Raw genomic sequence first — 24,180 nt, 5'->3', positions numbered from 1 at the left:
AATGTACTCAACGGCTTCAGGAATAATTTGTCATTTTGTTTATCAGTTAAATTCCCATTCAACCCATTTGACTATACACGATTTTCACTGGAAAGAAAGGGAACAAGTGTGTTCTGAAAAGTAGCTAAATCTATCTGATAAATCGGAAGTATAGTGGATTAGAATTATAACCCGAATCAGAAACAGGTTTATTGCCAAGTAGATTTTCACATACGAATAATTTCCTTTTTTACTAAAAAACTAGCTACAGTATACTATTGGAAAGTGCTCAAAATAATAAAATATTATATGAGGAAAGCTGTGTAGATACTAAAATCAGGTACTTTAACTTTCAATTGTGTTTTTATTACAGTTTTTTTTGTAAATATAGTATAGGAGCAGTAGTTATTGTTATTGTTCATTAAACTGAGTGCTGTACATACAGGTTACAGAAGGGGGCGCTGTCCTCCTTATACCATGGTATGCGACCCGCCAGTAAAACCGAAGAAGAAGACATACCGGAAGTACGCTTGTCAACTTCTTCCTTCTCTAGCAGTTGTTTCATCAGCCACGAGTGTCTGTATTCAGCCGACAGGAGAGTTTCTCTGAAGAGTTTCAGAAAGATGGGAGACTCTGTAAACGAGTACACAACCCGACTGCAACAGCAGGTAAGAGACGTTACCTGTAAATGTAAAAATATCAGTGTTTTACCATTATTTATTATGTTTTTGTATTACCCTACTGCTGCATTGAGGTTGCATTTTACTGCTGTAGATGTTTAGGTTTGTGCTAATTTTAATTTATTTAAATACTGACAGGGAGTTTAATCTACAGCAATGCATCATGTTCTATAAGATCAGCCTATTCGTATACAAACAATAACAGCCCTGTGATTATCTGTGTGACAATTCATATTCCCTCTAATCAAAGAGGATTTTTATAAAACACATGACATGATTTAGCCTAGAAAAGTTGGAGAATGCTCTTAACATCTTATGGAATAATTTGTCATTTAGTTTATCAGGTAAATACACATTCAACACATTTTAAGATACATTTGCTTGCAGGCTAAATGCCAGGTAGCATCACACCGGCCAAACGTCATTTTAAACACTTTAGATTTAATGTTGTTATGCCTTTCAGAACAATTTACTACAAAACTTTTTTTTAAAACAAAGAATGTCTACAGAGTAAGTTGTCACCACTCTCAAATTCGGCTAAGAAACTGTATACCAAATACCTATTGTTTTGGTACAATTGAAAAAATAGTGTCTCCCTGTCATTTTTTAGGTCAACCCATTTTTCAGTGACACAGGTGTAATGTATTGAAGTACCTTCATTTAAGTATTGTACTTAAGTATGTTTTGGGGTACTTAACTTGAGTATTTTCCATTTTACTTTATACCTCTACTCCACTATATTTTATATGCCAATATTGTACTACATTTATCTGACATAATTAGTTACTAGTAACTTTAAAGATTCCGATTATATGCTAACTTAAAATATGAATAAACTATGATATATATTTATAGGTTAAGATATTCAGCAGTAGTTATTACATGTAATTAAATGAGCTACACCTTTACCATCTCTGATGAACACGTTAATGCATCAATAATCATAATCCAGTAATTTCATATATTATTCTGAGTTGAGCTCCAACGAACTATAAGTACTTTGATTTTCGTTCCTTCGAGTATATTTTGATGCCGATACTTTTGTACTTTGACTTAAGTAAGGTTTTAAATGCATGACTTTTACCTGTAACTGATTTACTGTAGTAGTTCTACCTTTACTTAAGTACAATATCTGAGTCCCACTGCTAAATGCATGCAATGTCTTAATTTGATTTCAAAGGTACAATAACATTTGATAAATGTGCTACTTCCTGTCAATCAACAGTAGCTTCTCTCATAAATCAGCCTTATTAAACAGTAAGCTACATGTTCGTATATCAATCAATCCTTACATTATGATCGAGCCTTTTCATATTCCTGAATCCTATACCTTGTTTAGTTCTAGTTCCTTTACAAGAAAATCTTCAGGGACTCTTAGATGTCGGTTTGTAATTTGAATATGTGTTTCATCATTTGTTAACAACTTTTGGTTTCACTCTGATTCAGTGCTATTTAACTTTACGACTTGACCTGATTTACTATCAAAGTTCCTGGCAGGAATGCAGAAGTGGTTTTTAAATACAACAATATATATAATATAACATATTTAACACATTTTATCCAGCTTTGTTGGCTAAATGATAATCATTTGAAATTGACTGTATTTAATCTTAGTAAGTATCTTTAGATAATCACATGAAAATAGTCCATCCCGAAAACAACAAAACATTTATTTTTGTGTCATAAAAAATACATTGACACATTAACAATGCTTTGTCATTGTTGATTTGTAAAATGTTAGCAGTGATTGTTGTCACAGTACAATTACAGCGGTTGTAAAAACTTGATGAAATCTCTGATAGGATAAATTGTTGATCTGATTCAAAAATAGGTTTTTACTTGTTACTCTATTGCAGTCAGCTTGCAAGTAAGAACCTCAGCTGAGTAGATGCTGCTCAGGGAGATCGTAATGTTTTAAGGATTGAGTTAGTTCTACGGAAATGTAAATCTGAATGTTTTGTTTTTTCAGGAGCAGGAGATCAAGAGTCTATCTGCAGAGGTTGAGGGTCTAAAAAAACCACAGAACCTGAGTCCATCTCCCCGCCTGGAACAGCTGCGGGATGAAAACGCCAAACTGAAGTACCGCCTGAACGTCCTGAAGAGGGTGAATACACAGAATACACATAAAACAATACTCAACAAATGTTCACACAAAAACTGGGACATTTCAGGATTTTTTATTTGTTAAATGCAACCAGAAATATCTAGCAAGGTAAAGAAAAAACAACATTCTTTGAGAATTTAACTTATTCAAATATCATAATATTTTGCTCTCTGAGAGCAATATGGATCTTTCAGAGTCAAGCATGTCAACAAACATTTCCTCCTTTTTAATCACATTACCACGGTGTTCAAACAAATAGATTTTTTCTTTAAATTGAAGTACTGTCAAAATCCTACAATGTATTGTGTTGTACTGCAGGGTTTACTCTGCTTGTATGCTTTCCACCCTTGCAGCACGATTGTAAAATGACACTACTAGTGACTGAAATATTTGATTTTTCAATTAAAAAAACCTCTGTAGAAAGAGTCAGACAAAAATAACAGTTTTTCGAGTCTTCTCAAGAACCACACATTAAAACACATAAATCTTAAAAAGAGAAGAGATGATTAATGCCAGACTTAGCTATTAGCTTATTTCCATGTGCAGGTAAAAGGATTCATGTCTAATCTCTTAATGAGGCCGATGTGCTGTGTGTGCTCAGAGCCTGCAGGAGGAGAGGACGGTTCACTGCACTAAATCCATGACCAACATCCTCCACCGGCTGGAGGAGATCTTCTGCGAGGCCATCCGTGCTGCGTACCCCGAGCTGGAAGACCCCCCCCTGTCCGTGGCCTCCAGCCAGCAGCCCAGGTTTGGAGAGTACCAGTGCAACAGCGCCATGGCCATCGCCCAGGTCTGTGGAGCACAGAGAATGACTTTAATTAAAGTTTCAGTGAGCGTACAAATTCAGAAATTCAATAAAAGTTCCTCTTTTTAGATTCCCTTAAATACTTTATTAATTTCCTTGACTGCTCAACTCCTGAGCTTGCACTGTTTTTATACTTATGTCTTAATATATACATTTATGTTGCATGGTTGAAGGAGCCTCTGACTTAAGCTTTTCATTTCATATCTACACTGTAGCTATGCATATGACAACAAAGCCTTTTGAACAACAAATAAAACGTTGGAGAATAAAAGGATAATTTTCAAAGATTGTTGAATTAGGTCGAAGGCTCTTCTTTTTTTTATCGACCTATTTTTACGAGATTGAAGTTGTTTAGGAGCCTGATAATATTTGGAGGCCTTTCATTCATGCTGAACCATTTCTTATTGTTCTGTGGAGAGAAAAAGCTGAATCAGTACAACCACTGCAGGTTTAATCATCTGTGAAAATCCAATACATCTCATTTTGTAATTACACTGAAAGTTGTGAAATCGGTTGTTTTTGTAAGTTATTTCTTTTTAGTTAATTAAAGACATTTTAAGCCAAACTGTCTTGTGTGGTGTTCCAGATTCTGAAGGCAAAGGGAGTGAAGACAAACCCCAGGGAAATTGCACAAAAGATCGTCCAGAACCTTTCCGACAACGAAGTCATCCTCAAAACTGAGATCGCCGGACCAGGTACAAAACATGGGCTCTTCTTTCAAAAAATATTTTCATTCATTGAAAGAGAAACTACAATTAAAACAATATTCGGTCACAATAAGTTCTATAATCATACGTCAAACACTTCAGCTCTGAGAAATGTCAATTGTATTAAACATTTTGCAAATAATGTTGAAAGATTTGTGTTTTTTTGTGGATTCTCATAATGTTATGACGCATTGAAAATACCATCAATATCATTGAATCAGAATTCCTTTATTTGTCCCTTAACTGGGAAATAGGCCCGCTCAATTAATCATATTTAAATTGCAATTACGATTTATGGCTTGCAACGATTACAAAAACAACGTAATCGAAATAAAACGATTATTTTTTTATTATTACTTTTTTTAATTTATTTTTTATTAAATGTTGTTTTTTTATTGGTTTTTGAATTATACTTAAAGTTCAGGGCAATCAACTGTTAAAAACATACTGTTCAAATTTTTTTTCTCCAATAAATGGATGTTTTCAAAGTAAATGGATAATCGTTTTTAACAATCGTGATATCAATTATTGACCCAAATAATCGAGATTATGATTTTTGCCATAATCGAGCAGCCTTACTGGGAAATGTACTTTACCACAGCTGAAGTATAGTTCAGATGAAGTAAAGAGCATAGACTTACATATTTCAAAAATGAACAAGTAGGCACACATTATTAAAAAAACACAATAAGTAAAAAACTAAAAGTAGATAAGTACACCATGGTAAAACATTAGTAAAAGGTATATCCAAACATTAAATACATCAAAATCACTCTCATCCTCCCTTCTGTCTTTGTTGTGTTCAGGGTTCATCAACGTCTATCTGAAGAGGCCGTTTGTGTCCAAACTGATGAGCAACCTGCTGATCAACGGCGTGCAGCCCCCCCCACTGTCCAAGAAGAGGGTAAGTCACACTCCCTTGTGTTGCGTGAAAACTGCTTCAGATGAATTTATATCAAGAGAATTAAAGTCATGCTCGTAACTAACTATAAGTACTTTTTGTGTAATCTCAGCCACTATTTGCCACAGATCTTTACATGTAAACTATTAATTGAACGGCCTCTGCTGCCCTGATAGATAGATACAATAACATGGAGCATAGATCTCGGAACAGATGCTATGTCAAGTTAGTGATGTTATCCTCTGAGCTTATTTAAAATCTAGTTTGTCTGCCACATACTTCACTGTGTAGGTTTGCAGAGCTGCTCCTCTTAGCCACATATTTTGGTTTGAGAATAGAAACACAGACCATTGTTTCTTCTTCTAAACTAGATATTTTAAGCTTTTCTGTCTCACAGGTTTGTGTTTATGATGTATCGTTTAATCTGTGTGTATTTGTTGTTCAGGTGGTGGTGGATTTCTCCTCTCCAAACATCGCCAAAGAGATGCACGTGGGCCACCTGCGCTCCACCATCATCGGAGAAAGCATGAGTCGGCTGTTTGAGTTTCTGGGCTACGATGTTCTCAGGTCAGTTCAGTCGCTGTTAACAGAACCTCCTGCATGCGAAACACCATCACACACCACTAACCTCACTGTACTATAGTCATAGAAATATTAAAAGTCTACAGCCTCATTATTATCTCTGTAAGGCTCTTTTACTCCAGAAAACTAAATTGTTGCACGGATAAAACATTTAGACATATTTTATTTTTCCAAAAAAAAGGAAAAGTCATGCTGTGGCATAAATCAGTCCTCTGTATGGTGGCCATTTAGGACATTTCAGATTCAGCTTGCTTTAAGTCAAATTCTAATGTTGCTATAGTGATATTGATTTGTCTGTCATGCCAAGACTGAAAATCATAAATACTCATTTTCATAGGAATCTAATCAGTTTGTATGATGATTTTTCCTGTATCAACTTGTAATAAGTACATTTTCAGCATAATCCCCTGAATATTCATACCCAATATCTTGACAATGTGGCCAATCATTTCCCTATCTTACTCCAGACCAAAGTTTTTTCAGTTGTCGGTCAGAAGAGTAAAAAGTCATGATTAGTGTCAGTTGTGGACTTTAGTTTGGACACTGCTTTGTCCACCCAAAAGGCTGAACCATGTGGGAGACTGGGGGACTCAGTTTGGGATGCTGATCGCCCACCTGCAGGATAAATTCCCAGACTACCTCACCTCCTGCCCGCCCATCGGAGACCTGCAGGCCTTCTACAAAGTCAGTAACTCTCCATCTGTTTCTGCCTATCTGTTTTCCACTGCTGTCTCAATCCTCAGGGCACTTTGGAAATTGTTGGCAAATAATCTGAAAGGACACACAACAAAGCACAGCATCATATTTGGTTTAAAAGTAGTCCAGCTGGAGAAAAGAATGGGCTTAAAATAATGAATTTAAGGTGTTTTTGTTAAGGATATTTCTGATGCAGGAATATTCTATGGAGCATGATGCGTAACAGTGCAGCACTTGTATGTGTATGTTTGTATAAACAGAGAACATTATGTTTCTTCATTTCTCTCCACACCTCATTTACTTCTTACATCATCTTACCACCCTACTCTTTGGTCTCTCATGTCTCTCTCTTCTCGGAGCCCACCTCCTCCCCCCTCTCATTTATTTCTCCCCTCCCCTCACTCAGGAGTCGAAGAAGCGCTTTGACGAGGAGGAGGACTTTAAGAAGCGAGCGTACAAGTGTGTCGTCAGACTGCAGAGCAAAGAGCCAGAGTTCATTAAAGCCTGGAACCTCATCTGTGATGTTTCCAGGAAAGGTACACTGCGTGTTAATGAACCTGTTTACGAGGCTGTAACGTTAAGGGACAAATCCTCCCTTAAAAAAACATAAAGACGGTGCTGTTTATCATGCAGTGCAGCTCCTCAGCTGTTTTGAATTCATAAGGACTAAATGAAAACTCTGCACTAAGATCTGCTTACACTAGGCTTTGTTAATATGCAACAACGGTTGTTATTGATGATGGTCTGCCGTGTCGATTTAACTTATGCTTTTGTGTAGAGTATTGGGACAGCATTATCTCCTTTCCTTTGGAATTGTGGAGTGTTCCCTATGACAATGGAGGAAAGAAAAGAAGCACTGTTCCACCTTTCTTTAGCATGTATAGATTCAACCAGCTGTCATCATAATCAAAATGCTCCCATTTTAAACAATGAATACAAATATTTCTGGGTAATGTCAGATGGGTAGTCCATCTGTAATGAATACACCGGAGAGATACAATATGTTCGTTACATGGGAATACAAATACACATTAAATGAACTTACAATTGTTTATGTTTCAATAACATTTGTTTGTTTGTGTTCATTCAGTTCTACGTATTCTTAAGCTTTGTTTATTATTTGCTCTTTAAAACGGATTCTAAGATGGTGGTTGTGTGTGTTTCAGAGTTTCAGAAGGTTTACAACTGCCTGGACATTACGCTCATCGAGAGAGGAGAGTCTTACTACCAGGAAATGATGACCAAGGTGGTGAAAGAGTTTGACGAGAGAGGTCAGTGTGCGGCAGAGGACGTTTCTGAGTCAGAAAGATGTTTGATCCACTGTGTTTTTCTCGGTCTCAGTTTGAAGGTTTCCCTCTATGGACTTTGGTCATTGAAGGCTTCTAATCTTTTTGCGCCAATAATACTAAATACAAAGTCCTTGACACTCATTATTTGAAAATGTAGGCTGCAACAACCTTTTGTGACCACCAGGGGGCAATGTTAACTCATAAATGTCTTTCAAGTTAAAAAAAAAAGTCCCTTATGTGTTTTTTTTTTCTTTTTAATGTTGTCTAATCCCCTATGTGTATCTGCGTTCCCTCTTTATCTGCATTTCTTCATTCTTCACTTCACTCATTATCTCCCCTTTCTCTTCTTTCCCCTCTTATCAAACTTTGTTTGTCATAACCCCTGTTTTCCTATTACTCACTTTAATCCCACTCTCTCCCCCTCCCCTGTACACCCTCTCCCTTTAAACATCCTTCCTTCCTTTATTTATGTTTCTTCTTTTTCCTTCCTGAGGTCTGAGCGAGATGGACGAGGGTCGTAAGATCGTCTTTGTCCCGGGTCAGCCCATCCCCCTCACCATCGTCAAATCTGACGGCGGGTACACCTACGACACATCGGACCTTGCAGCCCTGCGCCAGCGACTCTTCGACGAGAAGGCGGACATGATCATCTACGTCACAGACAGCGGACAGGTGGGTGGGGAGTGGGACAGGCTAGGGACTGCAGAGGGAGGGAATGAGGGTGTTTCTCAATCGCGAGTACGCTTGCTCGGTAGCACATATCTTCCGAGTCACTTCCTTCAGAAGCTAGGCAAGAATCCTTCCTGGCATTCGGAAAACGAAGAGTGGAACAGGCTAGCAAGTGTGCAGGTGTGCGTCATATGAGAGGCCCGGCCTTACATTTTCCGCCACAGATTTGGGGAAATTGGTCCGTGTGCAAAGCATTGTGGGGATTTTAAGGATGCGAAGTCTACCCATGTGCAGCCTCGAAATTTCCCCTAAACCAAGGACGCGGCCCCGTGGAATTCCAAGTATGCTGGACATTGGAACGGTCCTGCTGCGCCACTTGATGACGTAGCATCCTTGAAAGGTGTTGAGAAAATACTGAAAAAACAAGGAACATGTGTACGCAGACACGTGTGTCTGGGGCATGAGGTTTTCACTCTCCTCTGAAAAACAAATTCTTAACTTAAATGCTTTGGTTTTGTACAAACTGATGCCGGCTTGAGGATAAATCCTACTGACTTCAGTGATGACTTTTTTCCTACGACTAACCCCGTCATGAAGTGGTCATTTAGAGTAAAACAATTTAAGAATGATCTCTCCTGGATTTCCATATACATTTGGTTCAGAAGTTCCTGGCTCTTATTAACATGTGTTCTTTTTTCTTTAGCACCATCATCAGGTTTCATTTGTCAATAGCAAAAATACTCGCAAAACCATTCTTTAACCTTAGGTGTACTTTCTGTTTATTGCTTGATAACAAATGTTAGCATGTTCACACACTTAACTAAAATGGTGAACATTGTTAACAGTATACTGGCTTATGTAAGCTGAAAGCTGTTTAAATATAACCACAGAGAGCATGACTTTAGTCTAATAAAGTAATCAAAGGTGTCTTAAAAGTAATTTCAACAGGTTACAAAATGATTTGGTCTGAGGAATCATACACAGTTCTGTTAGTTTGTTTCTGTTTTTGCTATGCAGTGCAGCCGCTCAGGATTAGTTTTCCAGTCAGCAGTGACAGGGAGGAAGTTCTTCTCTTTTTCTGGAAACTGTAACATTTATGTATATATGTCACTGACGTTTGTGTTTGTTTTGTCCCTTAGGGCACACACTTCCAGGTGGTGTTTGCTGCGGCTCAGCTGATTGGCTGGTACGACCCTCAGGTGACCCGGGTGGAGCATGCAGGCTTTGGAGTGGTGCTGGGGGAGGACAAGTGAGTTTAAAACACACAGTGACACCAAACACAGAGCAGGCAGTCACAGCCGTTACGCTAAGCTAAGCTAAGCTAAGCTAAATGTCTTCATCCTGGCTTTGAAATCAACCAGCAGGTCAGTAGCTTACTCTGCTGGTGTACGCATTTTTCACCATTCTTTTGCGGACAGCCTTTCCCCTTCTTTGCTGATATTCGACATGGAGCTAAAATGTTTAAGAATTTTTGTCTGTGATCAGTGGAGACAGCAATTCCAAATGTGCACTTGTTTACCACTTCATACTATGTGAGCAATAACAAAAGTAGTATACTAAAGTGGCTTTTTATACATTTTCTGCAAGAAATCAAATATAGATGCTGCATATTTCCTACATTTCCTTACAAAATGTCTCCTTAAGAAACTTAAGGACATTATGCTTTTAGATGAATCCACAAATCTGTCAGTAGAAACTGGTTCCATTAATCATGTGACTGTTAGACATTAAAACTCTTAAAATAAAAAGAAGAAGCATATGTCGTATATAGATCAATAATATATGCCTCAACAGAAGGCGCACATTTTTTTTCAAAGTCATAAAACACAATAAAGCCCGGGAGCTTTTCTCCATGGTACAGACGGTGTTGACACTTGAGTGCGTTGAAGGTCTGAGAGTCGCTGCTTCACGCAAACCAATAACGCTTTAACACGGACCCAAATCACCGTCATCAGAGCAGCAACAAAGAGCAGGACACTGAGGCTCCTCCACCGCAGCATCACTATAATCATCTGGATGTCCTTCGCTGTGTCTTTATCACCACTGCTCCATGTTTTTACTGCATTTACTGTCATGCATTAAAAAAGGTATTTTACTACATGGCTATATTACCAAATAAACAGGAAGATACACAGATGCTGCTACACAGACAGTACAGTCAGTGTATGAAGAGGTAAGGATGCAAAATCACTCAGCATGTGAGGTACTATGAGGCGGCTGAGAAGCTCTGCAGTAGGTGGATGACGGTAATTCAAGTTGGACGGTTACAACTTAAGCTCGCATTAGAAAGATGCTTCTATTTTAAACTCAGAAAAAAAGTTAACACATAAAACAGGCTTATCTTAAGTTGAAGATATGCTAAGAAGAAAGAATGCGTCCCACAACAGCAACCACGTGTTTTCTAACCTACATTACATTTAAAACTGACACTTATTGGCCTTAGGTTTCCATCAGTTACCATGACATTTTAACATACACTAATAGAGACAGGAAACCGCATCAAATGGATCCCAAATGAATACATATTGAATCCTTTTTGCATTAGGGATAACTAAGTATTGCTGTTACTACAACATTGCAAACAAATGTGCTAATTGGTTCACTTGAAGAATAACCAGCTGAAACAAATATGTGAGGCTACTGTAGTTAAGCTTTATTCTTTTAATGCCATATTTTCATTATTAATAACTATCTTAATTACTTAATATGGTTTACCGTCCTAAAAACACTTTTAAAAGCTAGTGTTTGGCTTTGTATGGTAATAGTAGATTAAGTTTCAGTCATTATGATACAAACACTAAACCCACTCAGTCATTCAAAAGGAGGAAACACTGGTTGGAATGAATGTTTGTTAAGCAAAGCTGGCCAGCTTCCTCCAACACAGATTCAACAGATTAGTCAATTAGATTCAACAATGCCAGCTGAAAAAACAACTTGTGTCGGGGTTGGAATATGAGATTTGAGGCTTTTTAAATGCAGAATCTTTCAAAATATGAGAAAGGAAGAATGAAAAGGGTGAATATGCTAGTATCAGTCAGAAATGATAGAACCACACAGTTGAAATTTGAATTATGAATCCTCTTCTAAATGTCTTTGTCTGTAATAAATGCAAATAACAGTGTATGAAAGGAAACATCTAATTGTGTTTCATTTCAATTGTTAAAGTTCACATGCCTGAATCCCATATGATTAAAATGTTATCATAATTAATATAAATGATGGACAAAGGTATGAAAGTAGGACACAAGTTGATATAAACTGGTAGTAAACTAAAAAACACTGAGCATGTTTGATCAGAGCATATTTGTCCGTCCCAAGCATTTTAACTTTACATCCCCTGGTTTTTATTTATTCCCTTTTATTGTAAGCACTGATGACTGTGTGGCCATTAGGTGAGCGCGCACTATCATTTGAACACTTCCTGTCACGCTGTTGTTTTTTCCTAATCAATCGTCCGGAGCAGGAGTGCCAGCTCCGGGCGGGGGGTTGATGTTCCTCTTCGCAGAGGCCATAACTAAGTGCTACTAAACGCCCCACAGTAACATGAGGGGGCGTAAATTGGCCCCACAATGTCTCCGCTACTCCAAACCCCATTAGACATTTATCATGCTGCTTTCATAATTGCTCATCCAGACAATAAGGGCTTAAAGCAGCCGCGGGGGGAGTTGTTATAGCTGCAAGTAAAAAAAGGGGGTGGTAATTAAATGTTTGGCTCGTGTTCTGATTGTAATGCTCATAGGATTTGGTTGATTTTACAAAATGTATCGCCCCAAGTTGTCAGCAAGCAACTCATAATTATTGCCGGCAGACAGTCAAAAGTCTGTTTCTGTAAAGTCCTCTGTGTGTGTGTGTGTGTGTGAGGGGGGGGGGGAGGGGGGTTGTTAATATGTCAGAAAAACTCACTGCCTCATATTCTTTTATTTGGTCTGAAGGTTTTGGGATTTATGCAGATTCTTGACTCAAAGTCAGCTCTCATTTAACTTTCGCAATCAAATAATCACATTTTATCCTTTGTTTGTCATATTCATTTGTCTCAGGGGGCTTCACTGTGAGTACAGCTTTTCCTTTAGACCCTCGCATCTTAAAGAGAAAACTCCTTTAGAAACCCAACAACGGAAAAAGGGGAGAAACCTCAGGGATAGCAACGATGCCCCCGAGTCTGAGTGAACATGCATTTATTCAACAATAAAGCAGACAGATGAAGAATAAGTAGCAGAAGAGAGGTGAAATATGAGAAGTGAACGTCCCCCAGCATCTAACTATAGTTGTAGGCTAGTTCAAGGTCAGCCTGAGCCAGCCCTAACTGTAAGCTCTTTCTCCTTGATTTGTGTCCCAGGAAAAAGTTTAAGACCCGGTCTGGAGACACGGTGAGGCTGATGGACCTGCTGGACGAGGGACTGAAGAGGTGCATGGACAAGCTGATGGAGAAGGAGAGAGACAAGGTGAGAACGCCGTCATGTCTTTAACAACAAGGGCTGCTGCATAGAGTTCCCATTGGAAACAAAATGGAGAGAGATTTCTGTAAAATAATGATGTGTATTCAACTTCAAAACAAATATTCGGAAGGTTATATAAAGAACGCCTCCATCAAGATGTGGTTTTATTGTTGTTTAAAAGGTTGTTTTAATTAAAACAAGTTGTGTCAATAGCGCAAGAATATAAATTAATATTAAGAAAAGCTACGCTTACCACAAATAATTTCTCGCAGGTGTTGGCCTGCATATTCCAATAGAAAATAAAATCAGAGAAAAACTTTGTTATCAAGCCAAAATACATAAAGGCCTCGCTAGCTCAAAACTTTTGCTGACTTGAAGTCAAGCGCTGCTTTAATTCTGTTCTGGTGCTGACTCTATTCAGTGTATTTATTAATACACTTCCTATTGTGTTTTGGGGGGATTCTTTTCACAGGACATTATGACCGGTGAGATTTAAATGTGCCAGACTTCGACAGATTCTTCAAGTTAAAGTTGGGTAAATACAGGCTAACGGGAACAATGCCGCTGATGGAGGAAATTAGGGAGAAGACACGCCTTCTATCGTTTTCACTGTTATTTTAATATCTGGCTTTGTGTCATGTCTCACCTCTGATTTACAAGATAAGTGTTTTGTTTGGCAGCATTTCACGTCGAGGATATGAATCCCATAGCCTACACTTTCACTTTTGAACATCATAAAAAAAAAAGGTTGCTGTCTGCTGTAACATACCGTCACTGTCTCATAAACTGGAAGGGAAAGGTGACATTAACAAAGGGCAAAGACATTACACGTAATTTAATTGTTCCTTTAGTGGTGTCTAGCCATCCAGACAGCTTTGGTTTTATTTGTCCCGGTTTTTAGGATATTACTGTCTGACATTTCTGCCGCCGTCCCATTTAGTGGAGGTGAATCTCACTTGTGACGCTCACAGAATCATGAAACCATTTCTTTCCATTTTCTTCGTCATTTGATTTGAGATAATCCATATAAGAACTACTTTATAATTAGAAAATGTTCCGACTAACTGGAGAAATTGAAAGGTAATTCTTGACCTTATAATTAGGTTGTGGTAGTGTGACAAATTATTCACAACATAAGGTCTGTTTACTATATTTCTTTGGAATCTGTGAATGAAGCCCATGAGATTAGACTAAAAGCTCTGAGAAAAGTGAACAATTATTTTAAATGTTTTTGTCAAACAGGGGCATTGTTTCTGGAAAGATTACTTTTCTCAATTATTATTATTATCGTATACTTGTGGGCAGCTCACATTACATATCATTGCTCCTTTACTAAAGACATCTCAAATAGCTGGAAATCTGTATAAAATAAACCATCTTTTGGGGTGAAGTGACCCCTGAGCCAGGGTCACTGGCTCAGCAGAGCCTTAAGGTGGAAATACATCAAATGTCTGAAACATGCCAGCGAATCAGAATCGTCTATCCTTTTCATCCTCCCTCACTTTGACCTCCATCTCTTTTCAAACAGAGAGCATCGGTCTGATAAACAATTGCATGGCTGTTCATTGAACTAAAGTACTTCTCATATCACATCACTGCAAGGCAACCAGTAGGATTCCAGCTTGGAGCTTTGTTGCATTTTAAACACTTGTCTCTACAAAAAAAAAACTTTTCTAATACAACTAAAAAGACGACTGTGGCTCCTGTAAAACATCTAATGCATATATATTTATCTTCTTCAGATTGAAATTCAAGATGTTTTCCTAATTATGCTCTGAATCGTATCACTTGGGGGCTGAGTCAGGTCAGCTAAAGCCTTAAAAGCAGTCTCATTCTCTTGCTGGCCCTGACTCATAACTAAAAGAAGAATCTGACCCTTTATTCATTCACTTGGGGGAATTCAGTCCTTTATTCTGTTGTTGTATATTTTTCACTGTTATTTCCTACATAGTTCAAATACCCACATGCACGGGACCACATTAGGTCTGAATACAGATATACACTAACACATACCAGTGTTGGCTACCCGTCCACACGTTTTAATTTGATGGGTGTCATTGGGACTTGAACCAGCAACCCTTCACTTCCCAAGCCAAGTCCCTTCAGACAGAGCTTCTGCTGCCCCCTAGTGGTGACAATATGCTTTAAAACACACTTGACACCTGTTATGTTGGGAGCTATGGTTGGGAGTGGTATGAGGTTGAATAGATTTTGTTCAGAGTAAAGTTTTTTTTCCTGCTTGATACAACTCTTGGTCTCTTTGGTCTGTTAAAGATTAAAAAAAACTTAAACGGAGAAGAATAACACCATTTCTGGACTTCAATTATTCAGTTTTAAAGCAGGGATTTAATTGTTTTCATATCATATCTGTCAGTCCAACTCATTTTGGCAAATATTATATGATTTGTCAATCAATGTGGTATAGATTTTCATATAAGGATTTTAGTAAGCCGTCCAGTGAGCAGCTCATTATATTTTCCAGTTTCTGAGGATGCTCACTTTACAGTAATGATCATCTGACTCTACATGTATCCTTCTCGTGCTCACCCTGCACCAAGAGATTTCAACTCTGGATCTTTCCCATCACATCAATAGACCGCTGCATCTCTGATATAAAAAAAATGCTACCAGAACTTATTTTCTGTTGAGCTCTGAGAACAAGCCGACTGATTGGTCTCTCGTGAACATCTTGTGGTTTTGGGATGATGGAGGAACACACACTCAAGTTTTCTCTTCCTCTTCTTCATCGTTTCATCATGCTGCTCTTTTCTACCTGAGTCTTGTGTGAGCTTTAACCTCCTCATGTCTGCAGCCACACACATGCTATTTCTGTCTTGTTTGATTTCTAACTAAAAGATAAAAACTGACGGACTGGAAATGGATTATACTCGGCGGTGATAAAAAACCTCATCAGCTGAAAGCATTAAATGATCACACCTCATTAAAATGAGACTAGGACCATAGGAAGATCTGCTTTTGGTTTAATCCATGATGAGATAATGAGATGTCACTCCAGTTCAGAGTATGTGTTGCCGATGGTTGCTCTAAATCACAAAGTAAACAAAGTACAATTTAAGAAAAAACAATTAAATATCTTTAGCTCAATGCTAACATTAGCATGCTGACATATATAGGCTTGTATATATATATTAGTTATTTTGTGGCTGCCCTGGTCAACAAATGGTATTCTAAAGACTTAATGAAATATTTTTGTTTTGTACAGATCTTCCTAAAGAAATCACACCATGATCATCTAAATCTGTTTGGCAACGATAAAAGTAATGATGTTTAAAAATAATGATAATTCCCTCTCCATGTCGCAATTCCTGTCGCACCGGCAATATCAGTCAGAATCATCACAATTAGTTAATGTTCCCAAATGGTGCAGCCCTAATGGTTACATTTGCTAATTGGGAATAAACCTGCACATGAGGCTAATGAGGATGTCGTTAGTATTGCAGGAAGTTTGTCATAAATCAAAGTATTAACCAGATTATGCCACTTGATGGAAAGTCAGGGATCTCAAAGTCATTATGATGAACATGGATGCTACTGCAACTTTAATACCACATTTGAAAGCTATCCATCCAAGTATTTATGGAGGTTTCAGGCTGGAACAAAGGCAAACCAACACCATAAAGCCTTGCAGCTGATATTTCTCTTCCTTGAGTTCAAGCTTTTGCTGCGGAGGTGTTTCCGCTGACATTTAATTAATGAAACCATCAAAGACCATTTGTTGTGTCTGGGATTTCTCCACAATCACCATCTCTGTAGCTTTTCTTCAGTGGAAGGCTTGATAAGTGTGCGTTGTGTTTTCCCCAGCAGCGCCCTGACTCTCGCTAACAGATCACCCAAACTCAGCTGCCGGTATCTCCCTGCTGCAACACACGTCTTCATCACCGCAGCTCAACCTGACCTTGTTACAAAGAAGTGTATGTTCAGGAATGCAAAGTTGTTTTTGTTCACCTCCTTACCTCAGATTGATCCAGCTCCTCTTGATTCAACCTAGAAAGTAACAAACTTCATTCTTCCCGAGGCAATCGTTGGCTGCTGTTTTCCCTTTACTTCACACAGAGAATCCTGACAGCTTCTGCTAATTTGAGTGTATGCCCCTTCTGATGTTGAAGGGTTTGTATCGGAAACTTGCAGAGGGGGAAAAAATTAGGCTAAAAAAACAACAGAACCTCCCCCGGTTAAGTATGATCTGGAGTACTCGGTGCAGTGTAAACAGTGGGTGACTTCCAGTTGAACTACAATGATTTTAATGCTGAGAAGGTTCTGGTGCCAGCGCAGTTTCCCTGCAGGCCCGTCTGGCCCTGTGCTGTATGTCTGGGTCGGTGCCCACGTCTACCATCTGCTAACCCTGCCTCATTAAAACACACCGAACACACATGAGCCTCTTACTCTGCGGATACCATTAGTTAGTCTCAGTTGCACCTATGTTCTACTGTCTTAAATTATTTACTCCTCTGTCATAATTAGTTGTTCTATATGTGTTCATCCTGTTATGTAGAGTGTTGTCTTAAACATCCCTGCCCTCTTGTGTAGTCCTGTCGCCTGAACTCTTTGATCCTATCATATCCCTAATCCAATAATTGTGTAACTGATGAATGGACTATCATGATAGATGCAGATCATCACAAAGGATCAGGATTTTCTGCTTTATATTTGACACCAAATATCATTTCTTTAGGTTTTTTGACTTTTTGTGGGCATTACAAATAATTTGAAGGCCTCAATTTGGTCTCTGGGATCAAATGTCGAGAAAATAATCGCCATATTTAGCAAAAATGACCATAAACATTAGTTGAAATAAAACAATGATTTCATTATTGATTAACTGAGTGGATCCCAAATTGTTTTGGTCATGCCCCAAGTGTTCTTCAGGGCGGTGGTGGCGAAGTCGATAGGGAGTTGGCGTGGCAACTGGAAGGTCACCAGTTCAAGTCCCGGCAAGACCAAGTGCTTCCGAGGTGTCCCTGAGCAAGGCACCGTACCCTACCCTACCCGTTCAAAATGGCAGCACACTGCTCCTAACACTAGGATGGGTCAAATGCAGAGAAACAATTTCCCCACAAGGGATTAATAAAAGTCCATCTTCCCCTACCGTTCTGTCAATTTGACCCACAGCTGTTTTTTTATTGTATGTAACTTTTTTTCAATAAAATATTAGTCTCCCAGTCCGTGACTTTTCCTGAAAGTGTGTTATGTAGCACCCTCTGTTGTTAAAATGTGCCAATATGAAGTCAGATTGAAGAAATCGACAAAAAAATTGCCATTTATACCTATTTCCGCCCGGCGGGTCATATTGACCCCACCCCTTTTCGCGCTATTGATTTCGCGCATAAACATGACGTGTTGCTTTAGCAACGCATTTTGTCTACCTACTGCGGTTCCTTATAGATTGAGAGATAGATAGAGAGTTATAGATAGTTATAGATAGAGAGTTATAGATAGAGAGCCAGTCATATTTCCGAAATGGACAAAAGAAAGAGACTCATGAATGTACAGGAGGCAAAAGCTGAGAGTCCACAGATTCTATTGGTATACGTTTCATCCTTGTGCGATCAAAACTCACTATTCAAGAAAATAATATTTTACCTTGAAAATCAATGCATTCTAATAGCGGGTCAATTTGACCCGGTGGCGGTTTTAGGTATACAAAAACCTCTGGCGGTTCTGTACTGGAGAAATGCAAAAGAAGCTCAGTTTAATTATTGAAAGGACATGTTTTTTTTTATTTTTGATGCTTTTCATTAGTTTCTGATGTGCATATAGAAAAAGTGAATTTGTTGACTAAAGTGTTTTGAGTGCACTTCTGCTAAATTGACAGTGAAAGACAGATTCTTCCCATTTTGGATTTGACTGATTTTGATTGATCAAGCTGTCCAGATGATCCATTTACTGTACAAGATATCAAACGGAGAAAAACACACTTTATATGAGAAGCTGAAAGCAAAAGAGTGATTGGCATTTTTGCTTGATAAGGTCTACAAAGATTCATTCTGAAGAAATACCTGAACCAACTATTCCTTTATACACTATGGCAAGTATCGTGCAGGTTGCAAAGCCTTACGTCTTCTTCCTCTGAGCTCCATTGTTGTCCAAAAACTATTAAAAACCCATCAATGAGCCGCACTGTTGCACTGGACAGCATGTTCCTTCATTTCCATACACACACACACACACACACACACACACACACAAAACACGTGGTTCGTTTTGAAAAAATCCTACATATACTGTCTTGCTGCCCTAAATGCCCACTGAAGCACCAAATGCGTATTAATCAGTTGCAGACAAACGTCCCAGAAAATAGACTATTTCCTTCCATTTGCATAATTTCCTAAAATGACACTATACATTTGTCTCACATCGTGTTTTTTTCTATTATTTCACGTCATGTTTCCTCTGTTCCTGTCACGTTAGCTGCTTGGCTGTTCTGTCTCTTCCTGTCGTGTTTATTCAAATTCTTAAAAATAATAATACATTACGTCCTGTCCCTTTAATTGTATGTGCTGTCTGTTTAACGGAAAGCTTTTGTTTTCCACTTGAATCACCATCATAAAACTTTCTTCCTCACTCTTTTCACTCCCTGTGTTATCAGACGCGCAGATTCAGGGGGAAGGCGATGACTTAATAAGTCAATTTAATCTTTGCCTGAGGTTACTAAATGACATTCTTCATCATTTGGATTAAATTCAACCCACCGGTTTTACTATTGGCAGCATAAGGTGACGCAGCGCCTGCAGTAATTACTAGATGATAAAAGCTACAGAGTTATCAGAATATTGAATGCCTTAAAGATAATTGTGGGAGGGAGTATGGGGGGGGGGTGTTGTAGATGAAACTTGACTGAGCTGCAATTGTCTTCCTGAAGGTGCTGACCCCCGAGGAGCTGACCAAAGCCCAGAGGTCTGTGGCTTTCGGCTGCATCAAATACGCCGACCTGTCCCACAACCGCAGCAACGACTACGTCTTCGCCTTCGACAAGATGCTGGATGACCGGGGCAACACGGCCGCCTACCTGCTCTACGCCTTCACCCGCATCAGGTCAGGGGTCACTCCAACAACCACTTTATGAATGATAGTGGTGCAGAAGTTTATATACAGACATCTTGAAACGTTCGGCTTCTCCACTGAACATGTTTTGCAAGTTGAAGACCAATTCTGATTTCACCTTGGACGTAAAAACAACATGGCCGGAGCTGAATCGAACTGTATGATCTGGTGTATGGGTTTGTCTTACAGAGCATTAGATGTTTACTCTAGCCACTAATGCATCAGGGTTATATACAGCAGCTATTCTCAACCAGCCCTCTATCTGGCTGCGGGAATATAGACGTTACATGAGGCTTTTTTCCGAAGCGACTTCAATACACTGACAAATCATTAAATTGAAGATTATAATAATAAAACGGTACTTATCTATGTTAACGTTCAAAGAAGTTCAGATAAATAAAGAATTGTCAAATTTTAAATTAATTACTTCAAGGACTAAAATCACAAACTGTTTTTTTCAAAGTCGGTTTACACAAAGAGGGGAGTTGCTATAGCGTAGCGGCGCAAACATAAACAAAGTAAGAGGTAGTAAGAAACAGGAGCAAGTATAGAACACATCTGATAACAAATTCACAAACTATTCAAAAATAAGAAGGAATGCTTACAAAACATATTACTACAGACAAGTAATAACAATATGACCATTTACTTTAAAGTTAAATCAAATGTGTCGGAAATATGACCCTAAGCACATCCATTCAGATTCATCATTTATCTTGGTCCTTACAGGCTTTGTGAAGTGGGGCTTTTCAAAAGAAATGAGCCTTAAGTTTAGTTGAAAGATGTGACGCTGAGGCTTGGTTGGGGAACACATGGTGATGAGTTAGTTCAAATATGAGGATGCAGAAGAGAGAGGACAGTGTTCAGGCAGTTTATGGAGTAAGATAGCTGAACTACTGAAAGTGTGTTCTCCCTCCTCTGCTTCCTCTTCTCCACTCTTCCTCGTTAGAGACCCTCCTGCAGCACCGGTACACTTTCATGATCAGATCAGCCTCTCGTGGGAGCTTGTGGCGAAGGATTAGTATTTGGGGTCTTTCCAATCAGCAAGACCCCATTTCTCCCCGGCCCTTATCCCTGCATCGAGTGGCCATGTCCCGCCGCCGCCCCCCCCCCCGAGGTGTGAGACTCAGGGTGGCACAGAGCCCGGCTGAGATTGATCTGCTCTTTTTTCAGCAGTTTTCGCCTGAGAGGATTCGATGTTCCTACGTTTTAGTCAATAGAGCACTCACTGGTGGCAGCTGCCCCCACGCTGCGGGGTGTTCAAGTGTCGGAGAAAAGTCAGGAAAAGACACAACCACGCAGCCAAATGCTTCGAGTCTGTGCTGAATATATTTTAGAAGACAGTACAGGTGCAAATATTTATTTCAGTTATCGATTATCTTGTTCTTCCAATTAAATCTTTTGAAAAATAACAAAATGGACACTCTAAAAGCTGTTAAAGGTAATATCATAATAATAGGCTTTATTTGTATAACAATTTTCATGAAACAGGTGCAGCTCAAAGTGCTTCAACAACGCACACTTTAAAACACAACCAGAGTTTTAGAAGCAGCAAAAACACTTTAAGACACACAGCAGTATAATTTATATTAATACAAAATAAAACACAATGACATGGTGATCCCTCTCCGTAAAATAAAGGAAGACAAAGTCAATAAATAGGATAAAATAAAACCCATTAATAATACACTTGTAATAGTTAATAAGATTAGTAAAGGTCAAATGAATAAAACACCAACTTAAAAGGGAATCTATAAATAACTAAATAAATAATTATATAAATAATATAAAAATAACCACATATTAAAAGACCATTTAAAAGTGGGGTGTTAATAACATATTAAAGTATTCAGGCCAAATACAAATAAAACTGTTGGGACTTTCTTTAATTGCATGTTCATGTATTATTAAATTACTTTTCTCCATTTCTTCACCAGCCTGAAACTACCAATAATTATAAAAAAGACAAAAGCAGCAAATAGCCTATCTTAACATTTCTGCTAATGTGACATGTTCTTCTTTTGCTATTGATTCCCTTCAGGTCCATCGTCCGCCTGGCTAACATCGACGAGGCGGCGCTGAAGAAGGCCGCGGAGACCACCGAGGTTCTGGTGGAGCACGAGGCGGAGTGGGAGCTGGGGAAGGTCATCCTCCGTTTCCCAGAGATCCTGCAGAAGATCCTGGACAGCCTGATGCTGCACACGCTCTGCGACTACCTGTACGAGCTCGCCACCACCTTCACCGACTTCTACGACAGCTGCTACTGCGTGGAGAAGGACCGACAGACAGGTAACTGACATCAAGGTCAAAAGTGCAAAAGGAGAACCAAAGAGCAGGAAATGTTCTGCTGGAGGGGGAACTCAGGCAATTCAAATGAGGTTTCACCGGGAGAGGCTTTCCACTAAACGCCATCTGAACGCTGTTAGCACTCCTCTCGTTCCCGTTAGCATTCTGTCCCTGCGGTGCGCTGAAGTGCTACAACTTCAGTTTAGGAGCTGCTTAATTATGCAAATTCTCCATTAGCGCTATGGGAGTAACGTCTGCTGTAGGTTATTTTCCATTATTTAGCTTTGTTAGAAAGCATATAGAAAGTGAATAGAGACTCAGATCATGAGCCTGACTGCACTCAGTTTCAGTTGTTGGCTTAACGAACTGCTTATGTAAACCTCTTTCAAAAGGGTGTGTGTAGAAACACATCCTCAACATGGCAAAGAAAACTAGAAAAGATTATTTTTACCTTCCTCACTTTAGTTGAAGTCTCTCATGATCATAACACCACTATTCTTTTTTTTTTTTTTTTCAAAGATTATATTCTAATCCAGCAGATATATCAAGTTTAAAATGTTTTATTCATAATTATTTACCTCCAAATATATTTCTTAAGTGTTTTTTTCACATAACCAAGACTGTAGAGGTAAAGAAAATCAGCCACGTCTACTGTAATTATTATTATTATGTACACAAGAGGACCCCCGGTTTATTTTCTATTTAGGGATAGTTTTAACGCTAATAACATTTGAATTACACTAATGCCAGGAGACCAACCACTTTAGTAGAGCTACTTTAAGACTCATGATGGATAAAGCCCTTATCCAGAAAATAAAAACTGAAAAATATATATATTCTTTGAATCACCGACTAAACGCAGAAGCAGACTACAACTACTATATATAGCAATATAGCAACTACTATGTCCTTTAAGTTTTCCCAAAAAGTAAGGACACAAGCGGTTGGGTTATAGCCTCTGTTATCTTTTTATAAAAGCTCTCTCTCCTCGGCTCGCCCTCAGCGTCAGCAGCCCTCGGTCCTCACTCTGTATACTTGGATGCGTCTGCTTGTTTGTGAAAATTACCGACTCATTTTGCTGTCTGTCAAAGATCATCGACGCGCCCGCCCCTTAAACAGCCCGTCTATTTAATTCACCCTCCGCTGCTCATTACACACTTAATTTCTATTGGATTTCTGCTCCGCGTAGCCATTTGTCCTGATGGGGTGGACAGTCATGGGTGTTGCGTGTGTTGATGCAGATGTCCGGGTCATCGACTTTCGTTTAATGTTGTGGTGTGTGCTAGAGCTGTGCGATTAAAAGTGACCTCTGACCTTTTGCTGTTTGTTCTTATCTCTCTGTGCTTCACCTCTGACTCTCTCTCCATTCCTCAATCGGCCTGGCTTCTCAGTTTCTGTTTAGTTTCTCTCTTCCTCTTTCTTTGATCTCCTTCACCTCATCTTTGTGTCTTGTTTTGCTCTTTTCAAGGCAAGGCAAGCTTTAGCACATTTTGTTTTAGCACATTTAGCAGTTCAAAGAAAACATTCAAAGTAAGAAGTAATTCAAACTGTACAATTATTTTTTTGTAGTGTTTATAATTTCTCTCTGAAATCTCTGTTTGTGTCTGCAGGTAAGGTGGTGAAGGTCAACATGTCGAGGATTCTGCTCTGTGAAGCCACGGCGGCCATCATGGCCAAATGCTTCGACATCCTGGGAATCAACCCCGTCGCGAGGATGTGATGACCCCACCGGCCCTTCATCTCTCCTTCTGTGGCTTTCTGCATTCATCAGAAACCAGAGCCGAAAGAAAGGAGAAGTGATGACGACCGACAGTAATCATTCTCTTTCACACGCCAAACTCACTGGACTTAAAATAAATAAATATCCACAAAGGTATTATATCCAGGCAGGGAGACAACAAGAAAACCTGTGTTGATTCCATCATGAACATCTCATGTGAGGATCCTGTTTTTTATTAAAGAAACTGTCATGAAACCAAAA

At 38.9% G+C, this 24,180-nt stretch overlaps 1 protein-coding gene across 1 annotated transcript; it reads left to right on the top strand.

Annotated features, from left to right (window-relative positions):
• Nucleotides 1–511: 511 nt before the first annotated feature.
• On the top strand, nt 512–24,180 carry rars1 (arginyl-tRNA synthetase 1). Its single transcript, XM_010791746.1, has 15 exons — nt 512–647; nt 2,629–2,763; nt 3,365–3,556; nt 4,158–4,266; nt 5,085–5,182; nt 5,625–5,746; nt 6,325–6,445; nt 6,864–6,993; nt 7,624–7,728; nt 8,240–8,418; nt 9,555–9,664; nt 12,752–12,857; nt 19,732–19,904; nt 21,955–22,202; nt 23,810–24,180. Exons 1-15 carry the CDS (start codon nt 603–605, stop codon nt 23,917–23,919), a joined length of 1,983 nt encoding a protein of 660 aa, XP_010790048.1. The 5' UTR covers nt 512–602; the 3' UTR covers nt 23,920–24,180.

This window comes from Notothenia coriiceps, unplaced genomic scaffold, assembly GCF_000735185.1.
Source record: "Notothenia coriiceps isolate Sejong01 unplaced genomic scaffold, NC01 NC01_scaffold00035760, whole genome shotgun sequence".
In the NCBI taxonomy this organism is placed as follows: domain Eukaryota; kingdom Metazoa; phylum Chordata; class Actinopteri; order Perciformes; family Nototheniidae; genus Notothenia; species Notothenia coriiceps.
This window is presented reverse-complemented; position numbering and strand designations above follow the sequence as displayed.